This window comes from Miniopterus natalensis, chromosome 13, assembly GCF_054644295.1.
Source record: "Miniopterus natalensis isolate mMinNat1 chromosome 13, mMinNat1.hap1, whole genome shotgun sequence".
Lineage (NCBI taxonomy): Eukaryota > Metazoa > Chordata > Mammalia > Chiroptera > Miniopteridae > Miniopterus > Miniopterus natalensis.
This window is the reverse complement of record NC_142093.1, coordinates 20,220,892-20,231,706: the sequence shown is the minus strand read 5'-3', so window position 1 is coordinate 20,231,706 and position 10,815 is coordinate 20,220,892. Positions and strand designations below refer to the sequence as shown.

Here is a 10,815-nt window from a genome sequence, read left to right as displayed (position 1 = left end):
GGTCTCTCTCTTCCAGTGGAATCAGGGAATCAGAAGAAACAAAGAGTTGCTTCCCTGCCACTTTGAGAAGCTCACAGCATCCAGTATTATAGCTCACAAACTGCAAAGAACCTCAGAAATGCCTCAGTCAGGTTTTCTCCTATGTTCCATATGGCAAAGGAAATGCTCAGCACATGATTATGTCCCTGAGAATAAAAAGCCAGTATTCACCAAATTACCCCTCTTTGCTGCCAAAGAACAATGGGGCTTCAGTAATTTCCTTCTGTTGTAGCAGAAACAGATAGGGCATGACTTCAACAGTAGCAAAATGTCAAGATCGCTCCAACTTGCACTTGTTCTACATCAGCATGAGGGCTGGTTAGCATGACTCCATGCTTTGGACACAGACTGCCCCAACCCCATTCAGCTGTTCAAAGACAAAAGCCACATATGGGACAATGTCCCTTTCAACTTGGAAAAGAAAATAAAGCCCCAAATGTCTATGTCTCTTCATCACAATTCAAAAGAATTGTCACCTGATAAACTCCTTCTTGAGTTTACAAACTGGGGACCTTGTCTGTCTTACCAAGCACTTAGTAAATTACCCAATCTACAATACTCTCAAGAAATGTGTTGAACAGTGACTGATCATGTATACTATGTAATTTCTATGTTCAACACAGGGGTGCCTTGATAATTACATTTCAATATACTATCTCAGTCCTTATGAAAGATGAAAAACACATCACCAGTTTTTCCATCCCAAGCAATCTGTTAAAGAAAACCATTACTTATAAACAGATTCCAAGCTATGGGGAGGGTAAATTAAAAATATACTTGTGTGTTTTGGATACATTTTTAAAAACATTTGTCAAATTCTTGTTCTGGCAAGATTCTTATAACTGTCCACATAACTTCTTGAGCTTAAAATGAGTCGTTAAATTCTAGCTTCTTCCAATTAAATAATTCAACACAGGGGTGCCTTGATAATTTAGTTACATACACCTTTAAGCATACATACATCTTTAGCATTTAGTTACATACACCTTTAAGAAAATTATTTAATGTTTTCACATTCTACCTCTTTGAGCAAAAATTAACTTATTCTCTTAATTCCTGAAATACCCCTATTGGTAGGTAAAATGACTATTCCCAAATTACCTGGCCTGAGTATCTTTTTCAGCAAAGGACCTAATTCACACAGAATATACTAACTAGCCAATCTAAACACAGTGTCCCCTAAAAAAAACCTAAACAAAGCAACAATATAGTGTTAACTTATTATATTAAGGGGAAGAAATCAAGATATTTCTTAAAAGACTTGGAGAAAAAAGAATGACAGTATCTTTGTCATATTTTTCCTGCCTTAGAAGATCTCTACACCTACTTTGAAAAGAGAAGTATGCACAAAGGTCCTTGGAGCTGAGGTACAGGTGTGAGTGTGGGTGTGGGTATGGGTGTGGGTGTGGGTGTGGGTGTGGGTGTGTGAGGGGGTGGGTGTGTGGGGGGGGTGTTACAAGGACCAAATCAGAGCTTTAGGAACTCTCCAAACCTGACCCCAAAAAGGCAGACTTAAATTCAATACTGACATTGGGGGCTAAAGAGGAGGGGCAATTACTGAAATAAAGAGTTAATATATTTTATTTTCATATATAAATAGTTTTTAAGAGACCCATGACTAGTAGAGAGCTGAATAAATGAAATAAAAACTGTGAACAAGAGTTGAAGGAATTTCTTTAACCTGAAGAGACAAAAACACTGCATTTCTTCACACCCATCACCCTGGACACATGCTGTTCCCTGTACACACCTATGCTCATCTATTTCCTCTGCCTGAAACATGCCCCAGTCTCTCAAAAGCTGAATAAATGGCAACTTCTTCTGAAGTTTTCCTGACCCTCAGGGTCAGTAACTACCTGTTTTTTGAGTTCAAACATGTTGTTATACCTCCAAGATGCACCTATTAGACTACACTGAGAAACAGCCTATGTTCATGCTTAAAATTCCACTATCAGCCAATCATGTAAGATCAACATCATTCCTCCACAATTTCCAAACTATAAACCAAGACTGAATTTTCTCACTTTTGCAACCTATTAATGCACAAACAGATGCAAGTAAGTAATAAAGAATATAAAGTTTTCAGCCCAGAGGTCCTCAAAGAAATAAATAAATAAAAGGCCATATACTCTACAGGGTCTGCCTGGGAACCAGATCTTGGGTCCCAGTTCTTGGATGCTAATGCCTATGATGTTCTAGGACTTTGGAGAACACCTGTATTTCCCAAACTGATGTCTGCTGGACATTTTTCTGCAGGATGCTAACAGATAACCAAATAAATTGGGAAAGTCATGATTAAAATAAAGCTAAGTGGTTACTTTACTGCAAAACATTCTCAGGGCTTTAATATGCTAATACACACCATAAATTTCCAAGATAAGAGTCCATTATAAAGTATTTAGTAAACTAATTGGAGCAAGATCACAAGCAGAGTTTGGAAAATGCTTCAAAGAAGATTGTTTTCAGGGTTTTTTAATTGTCACAATATTACTGAGTACTTCAAATCAACTTCTAAAAAAGTTCTTACCTGATATGTGTTGCAGGCAGAGATTCATATTGGCGCGATAAAAAGAGTTCCCTATGTTTCAACTGATGTTTCTGTTTATCAGTCAAGTCGGCCTCAATTGTTGTTTCAGATTCTTCCTCAATTTCTTCTACACAAATAAAATTCAAAGAATTATTACAAAGCACATTATCTATCTGGATATTACGAGAGATTTTTTTTAAATCAACCTTTCATTCAATATTTTCTTCATACTAATTAATGTTAAATTTATATATTTACCTTTTCATTTAAATTAATATCATAAAATTAAGTTACATCAGCCTCAAAGGAAGAAATACAGTTTAAAAATGGCAGGTGCCTGGCCAGTGATGCTCAGTGGTTGAGTGTCCACCCATTAACCAGTAGGTCATGGAGGTCATGGTTTAATTCCCAGTCAGGACATGTGCCCAGGTTGCAGACTCGATCCCCAGTAGAGGCCCTGCAGGAGGCAGCCGATCCAGGATTCTCTCTCATAACTAATGGTTTCATCTCTCTCTCCCTCTCCCCTTCCTCTCTCAATAAAATCAATAAAAACATATATCTTTTTTTTTTAAATGGCAGATGGGCCCTGGCTGAGTAGCTCAGATGGTTGGAGCACCATACCCATATGCTAAGGTTGCAGGTTTGATCCCTCCCTGGTCAGGACACATACAAGAATCAACCAATAGCCCTAGCAGGTTTTGCTCACTGGTTAGAGCAATGAGCAAACCGTTACTAAGAACAAACAATTCAAAGAATTTGCCTTTGGGAAGCTGGGTTGGAAAGGAAGGGATGGAAGAGACAGAAGACAAAGTTTTACATCAAATTTAAAACATAAAAGACTATGGAATACTCTTTTTAAAGAAAAAAATGACCATATGTGATTTACAGATATAACTGCAAATAATTTTAGATACAAAAATGTTTTAAATACCTCTCTCTTAGGGGCTCACAGATCCTCTGCAACCTTATCTGGCCTGAATGGACATGTGTGACTATGGGAATAGTCGGAGCACTGAGGCTCAGAGTATGAGAATGGGGGGTTGGGGCCTCTTCACACAGGAAGCAGAGCCCAAGTTCAGGCCTGTAAGGCTTTCATTTTGGGACACTGATTGGCAACACACACACAACACATTTCCGTTCCTCATAGTTCTTAAGTTCTTATTTATAGACCCTGGACCACAAAAAGATTTGTATCACATATAATCCTCTAGTTGTGGCAGTTCTTCTGAATTGTGTGAGGGTACTGAATGGGCTAAGTGTCAGGTCTTTTCCACTTTCAAATTTTGAAGGCTCTGAATGGAAAATGAACCTGAAAAACTGACTTAGAAAGACTCACCTAGCTCAAAATGAGAATAAAGTGATTTAAAATTCTTAGAATATTCTTTTTAATGAACTACTCAAAGAGAAATATAGCACTAAAAGAACCATTTATTTGAAAGTCTAATAACATTTCACCAGGAGAGATCAATGAAGTTATTGCTGCACTGGCACTGTTAGCACCAGCAAAGACCACATACAAAATTACACTCTTTATCTAATTAGGATTTGATAAATTGTTGTTCTGTAAAACACAGCTAACTGAATTCTAATGTGTACCCTATAGAGCTAAAACAGCAACAAGTTCTACAAATAACGTTAATAGCAGCAACTTTTCTTTTCTTTCTTTTTTTTTAATATATCTTTATTGATTTCAGAGAGAGGAAAGGAGAGGGAGAGAGAGAGAGAAACATCAATGATGAGAGAGTCATTGATCGAGCCCGCAACCCGGGCATGTGCCCTGACCGGGAATCGAACCCCGATCACCTGGATCCTAGGTCAATGCTCAACTGCTGAGCCACGCCCGGCCAGGCAACTTTTATTTTCTTACACATCCTCTTGGAACAGGGTGAAAAGGAATAAATTTCTCACGTCCAACCCAAGCAAAGACAGAAATCACCCCAAAGCATCTGAAACCCATTTTTTAAAATTTGGTAGTTACATTTCATTTACATATTTCTATAAATTTGAATTGACTTCTGAACAGGAATGACTCCCATGCCATTAACATCCTAAAAACATTAAGCAGCCCCAATGGCAAAAACTAGCATGTAGACAATGAAAAATTTAAAAGACCAAATGTAACTATCATCATCAAAAAACACATACATGGCCCTGGCTGATGTGGCTCAGCTGCCTGGCAGCATCCCATGTACCTGGAGGTTGCCAGTTCAATTCCCAGTCAAGGGTACATGCCCAGGCTGTGGGCTCAACCCCCAGTCGGGGGACATGCAGGAGACAGCTGATCGTTGTTTCTCTCTCTCTCTCAAAATCAATAAACTATTCTTTAAAAAAGAAAAAATCACATACATGGTAATATAATTTTCTAAAATCATTTTACCAAGTTTGATGGAATGTCAAATACCTTCTAAAAGGTGTTACCAAATTATCTACTGTAGTTTCTGTAGTTAGAAAAGTTTCAGTACACACAGTTCACTAGCAAGAAGGCACTGGGGCAAGGAGGAGACAGAGTACAGAAGAAAACTGTACAAAGGAATTTATATGAAGTTTTAAGAGGCAATAGAAATATCACTATTCTTAATATTGTATGTGCCCTATAATCTGTGACCCACCAAGGCGTCACAAATTGCAAAGTTTTAGACTGCAAAATGAGAAAGCAAGCGTGGCCAAAAAGCTCACTAAGGCTGACTACACTTGCAGGCTGAGAGGGGCTGGGATAAGGCTAGTGCAAAGAATGCCCAAGAAGCAGGAGTCAGAGAAGAAATCAAACTAGCTGAGTAGTCCAGAGCACCAAAGCATCAGCCAAGGGATATGGGAGATCGGCCTCAGCTGCAGTTACAATCAGGGACTCGGGCAAAGCTTTAGAGATGGGGCATGTGACACTGTAAGAACAGAGCAGGCGACTAATCAATGTAGGTAACGGAACAATGAGGGACAACTCAGGCAAGGAGGAGTAGGGACTTGACTTGAAACTGAGTGTTTTTCAGAACAGATCAGAATTGTAATTCCTACATATCAGTTGTGAGGGATGGAGCGGGGAGCTGGCAGGAGAATTCTCTACAGGTCATTCTCAAACTTTCTAGGTCTCTATTTTAATGAAATACCAGCCCACAGTGGTAAGATATTAGCTGGTACAGACCATACAGAAAAGCAGGTGGTTAACAATTTGTTCACAGATGCGTTTAACAAGTACTCAAATGTTTGAAGGCATATTACTGGACTAGAAATAGCTTAGTATTGATGCAACTCAAGCCTGCTTGTTAAGAAAAAAAAATCCTCAAGAAAGGAATAAGCAAGCTGAATAAAGTTAGAAGAATTTTTATGACAAGTGAGATTTCAGGAAACTACCTGAATGAAAAGAAAAACACAGTTTGGAGGCAAATGATCCATAAACAAAAATCAATTCTATTTCTATCACTAGCAATGAAAAATCCAAAACTGAAATTAAGAAAACAATTTCATTTACAATAGCACCAAAAGGAAAAAATACTTAGGAACATCTTTGACAATTTTTGTATACTAAAAACTGCAAAACATCATTAAAAAAAAATTAAAGAAAACCCAAATAAATGGAAAGATTATGTTCACAAATTAGAAGACTTAATACTGCTAAGGTGGCAATACTCCCTAAATTGATCTACAAATTCAATGTGATCCCTACCAAAACTCCAACTGCCTTTTTTCCAAAAAATGACGAAGTAATCCTAAAGTTCCTCTGAACATGTAAGCAACCCAGAATAGTCAGAATAACTTTGGGGGGAAAAACAATTTAGAAGGACTCACACGTTCAGATTTCAAAGCTTACTTCAAAGCTACAACAACCAAGACCATGTGGTACTGGTATAAGACTAGACACATAGATCAGTGGAATAGGACTGAGTCCAAAATAAGTCCATACATTTATGGTTAATTAATTTTGGACAAGGTGCCAAGACAATTCACTGGGGCAGTGAATAGTGTTTTCTACAAAAATGGTGCTGAGAACAACTGCATATTCACATGCAAAGAATAAAGATGGACCCTCATACCATATACAAAAATTAATTCAAACTGAATCAAAGACCTGAATGTAAGAGCTAAAACTCTTACAATAAAACACAGGTATAAATCTTCATGACTTTAGACTAGGCAATGGTTTCTTCTCTTTAGGGTAGTAAAGCATAAGCAGCCAAAGAAAAATAGATAAATTGGAATTAATATTAAAATCTTTGTGCTTAAAAGGACACTATCAAGAAAGCAAAGAGCCCAGCCGGGCGTGGCTCAGCGGTTGAGCACCGACCTATGATCCCAGAGACCCAGGTTCCATTCCCGGTCAGAGCACACGCCCGGGTTGTGGGCTCAACCCCCAGCAGGGGGCGTGCAGGAGGCAGGCGATCCGATCAACGCCACTCTCATCGTTGAATTTTCTGTCGTCCCCTCTCCCTTTCCCTACTCCTCTGAAATCAATTTTAAAAATATATAAGAAATAAAAAAATGGATAAATTTCTGCACAGTAGTCCCCCTTATAGACAGGGGATTCGTTCCAGGACCCCCAGTGGATGCCTGAAGCCGCAGATAACACCAAACCCTATGTATACAATGTTTCTTTTCCTATACATACATACCCATGATAAAGTTTAATTTATAAATTAGGCACAGTAAGAGATTAGCAAAAATAACTATAAAGTAGAGCAATTATAACAATATACTGTAATAAAAGTTATGTGAACGTGGCATTCAAGGGTCATTTGAATCTGATAACCAAGACAGCTGCTACGTGACTAACGGGCAGGTGGCATACGCAGTGTGGATACACTAGACAGAGGAATGACTCACATCCTAGCCGGACGAGCAGGAGAGTGCGAGATTTCACCATACTACTCAGAAATGTGCACAATTTAAAATCTGTTAACTGTTTATTTCTGGAATTTCCCATTTAATATTTTCAGACGGTGGTTGACTGTGGGAAACTGAAACTGCGAAAAGAGAAATCATGGATAAGGGGGGACTTCTGTATAGTAATGTTATGGAATTCTATTCAGTAGCTTAAAATGAGTGAATCCACACACTAACGTGGATAGATCTCAGAACTTGGTATTAAGCAACAACAAAAAAAATCTGCGGAAGAACACATGTACAATAAAATTTTTAAATACAAAAACAGTGCTCTCTATAAATACACACATATGTAGCAAAAGTATAAAAACATGAATGGAAAAGAACACACCACAGCACTTTACCTATGGGGAAACTAGGGAGGGAACGGGGTTGGGGAGGGATATTTGCAGCACTCTATGAATCTGAAGCAAGTATGTCAAAATATTAAAAGAAGACAAAGCTGACAGGTAGGTTCATAATTAGCAACACACTACTCTCTTTTCTGCTTCCTAAAAACACGGCACAATAAAAAGTGAATAGGCCCAACAGGAAAGAAACACTTCTTCTGCCTGTAAGCGCTAATCCCCCTTCAGCTCATCTTCTTTACCGGGGACAACCACCACAGTTATCATCATTTCTTTACCTGTATCTCCTCTTTCTTCATCTCTTCCTATCATCATGACAGAACAAAAACTTCAACTTACCTGCTATATGACAATCAATTTCTAAACTATATACAAGTAAATTTGTTTTGAAGATGAAAAAAATGGGAGAATAGAAAAGTGGCCCATCTTGGGAGAGCAAAAACAGGAAGCAACTAAGTAAGAGTCAAATGTTTCTATCAAGAAATACTTGAGCCCGGCGGGGCGTGGCTCAGCGGTTAAGCATCCTCCTAGGATGAGCATCGTCCTAGGATCCAGGCGATCGGGGTTCAATTCCCAGTCAGGGCACATGCCTGGGTTGCCGGCTCGATCCCCAGTCGGGGGCGTGCGGGAGGCAGCCGATCAATGACAACGCTCTCATCATTGATGTTTCTCCCTCTCTCTCTCTCCCTTTCTCGCTCTGAAATCAATAAAGATATATTAAACAAACAAACAAAAAAATACCTGAGCCCTAGCAGGTTTGGCTCAGTGGCTAGAGCGTGGACTGAAAGTCCCACGTTTGATTCCGGCCAAGGGCATGTACCTCGATCCCCATCCCAGCTCATGCAGGAGGCAACCAATTGATGTGTCTCTCTCACATCGATGTTTCTCTCTCTCTCCCTTCTACTCTCTCTGAAAAGCAATGGAAAAAATATCCTCCGGTGAGGAATTAAAAAAAAAAAAGAAAAAAGAAATGCTTGAGATAAATAGAAAGGTTTGAATGGATGAAAATTTGTTTTTTTAATATGTTTTTACTGATTTTAGAGAGATAGAAACATCAATGATTGGCTGCCTCCTGCACACTCCCTACTGGGATGGAGCCCACAACACGGGCATGTGCCCTGACCAGGAATCGAACTGGGGACCTCTTGGTTCACAGGTCGATGCTCAACCACTGAGCAACACTGGCCAGGCTGAAAAGTTAACAGTAGTAAGGAAACCAAATGTAAAGCTGGAAGAAGCCTCTGAGATTTCAGTGCCTGATCGTCAATCTCCAGCTGGAGCAGGCAGCTCCTCTTTGCTACAAAAGTGGCACCCACACAAGCTTAAGGTACTTGTCACAATATGCCTTGCACTACAGTAATCTGATTCACTGAGTCTCTTGAGAACAAAGATGGGTAATATATCTTTGTGTCCATGCTGTTTTACTTGTGAAGTAAAAGAGATGGAATCTCAAGAAATGTTCACAGTAGATAGGTAAGAATTATCAGCTAAAGTTCAAGTCAGTAGCTCCAACGAAAGACTCACAAAGTTATGGCATAAAACACTGCACAAAGTAACCATCAGAAAGTTACTGTTCAAAAGGGCTCTACTTTTCACATTTCATTCTGGCGCTTTCTGCAATTCTTTCAAGCTCTAACACAGAGTAAGATGGGAGACCAGGCTTCAGAGTCACACTTGAATTCAAAATCTATCACCACCACACGTGCCGAGTTGTATGACCTTGAGCAAATTATTTACTCCTTGTAATCTTCATTTTCTTCATCTATCAAACATGTACATAATTCCTTCTTCATACATAAACTGCTTCGCACAGTGACTAACAGTGCTAGAGAAAAAACTATTACTTTTTGTTGTTGTTTGGGGTTTTTTTGTTTTGGTTTTTTATTAACTTCAGAGAGAGGAAGAGAGAGGGAGAGAGAAATAGAAACATCAATGATGAGAGAGTCACTGATCAGCTGCCTCCCGCACACTCTCTGCTGGGGACTGAGCTCAAAACCCGGGCATGTGCTCTGACCAGGAATCAAACCCCAATCTCCTGGATCACAGGTCGATGCGCAACCACTAGCCATGCTGGCCGGGCCTATTATTACTTTTTAAAAATAAATTTTAATATGATTTTCTTTGATATTTAGAAAACCATTCCTATCTCCTAAAACAATGGCTGATTTAAAATACAAATTATATTAAAATTAAAACAAATTAAATGTTTTCACTTTTTGTAAGCAAACAAAAACAGATATCCCACCCGTGGAGATCCTGGTTTAGAAACTCTGGGGTAGAGTCAGGCCAGCTGAGCATCAGTTAAGAATCATTATTATAAAACACTAATTTTACACCGTTTTTCTGGCAGAACGCATATAACAGCTATTGTCAAGCTTTTTACTCTCAGGACCGCTTTATACTCTTAAATCCTATCAAGAACAAGAGTTTTTGTTTATACAGGTTATACCTAATGCTGTATTAGAAATTAAAATGTAGGCTTTTTTTAAAATATGTCTTTATTGATTTCAGAGAGAGGAAGGGAGAAGAAGAGAGAGCCAGAAAAATCAATGATGAGAGAGTCATTGATCGGCTGCCTCCTGCAGGCCCTCCACTGAGAATCAAGCCCCCAACTCGGGCATGTGCCCTGACCGGGAATTGAACCCGTGATCTCCTGGATCAAAGGTTGATGCTCAAACGCTGAGCCACGCTGGCCAGGCAAAATGGAGACATTTTAAAAACACAAGAAATCACAAGCACACAGTCCATTATCATGAGAGTGATGATGTCATCAAGTGTTTGTCCCGGGACAAACTCTGCTACTCATGAGAAAAATCAATGAAATAATTAAATGACAGCTTAGTGATATTATGAAAATAGTTTTGTCCTCACAGACTCCTTAAAAGGTATTCAGGAACTTATGAAAAAGATATATTAAATGAAAGTCTAATATTAAATGAAAAACAAAACTGACTGAAGCAAGGTTTTTACTTTATTGGGTTTAAGAAACCTGTCTCACAAATTTTATCTTCACAGTATGAGATACAATGA

At 38.9% G+C, this 10,815-nt stretch overlaps 1 protein-coding gene across 2 annotated transcripts in view; it reads right to left on the bottom strand.

Annotated features, from left to right (window-relative positions):
* MTA3 (metastasis associated 1 family member 3) overlaps positions 1 to 10,815 on the bottom strand; it is a 110,263-nt gene that overhangs the window by 71,080 nt on the left and 28,368 nt on the right. For both annotated transcript variants that reach the window (XM_087823516.1, XM_087823518.1), the window contains exon 4: positions 2,567 to 2,693. In XM_087823516.1, the coding sequence (XP_087679642.1) occupies positions 2,567 to 2,693 (127 nt within the window). The remainder of the gene's footprint in view (positions 1 to 2,566; positions 2,694 to 10,815) is intronic.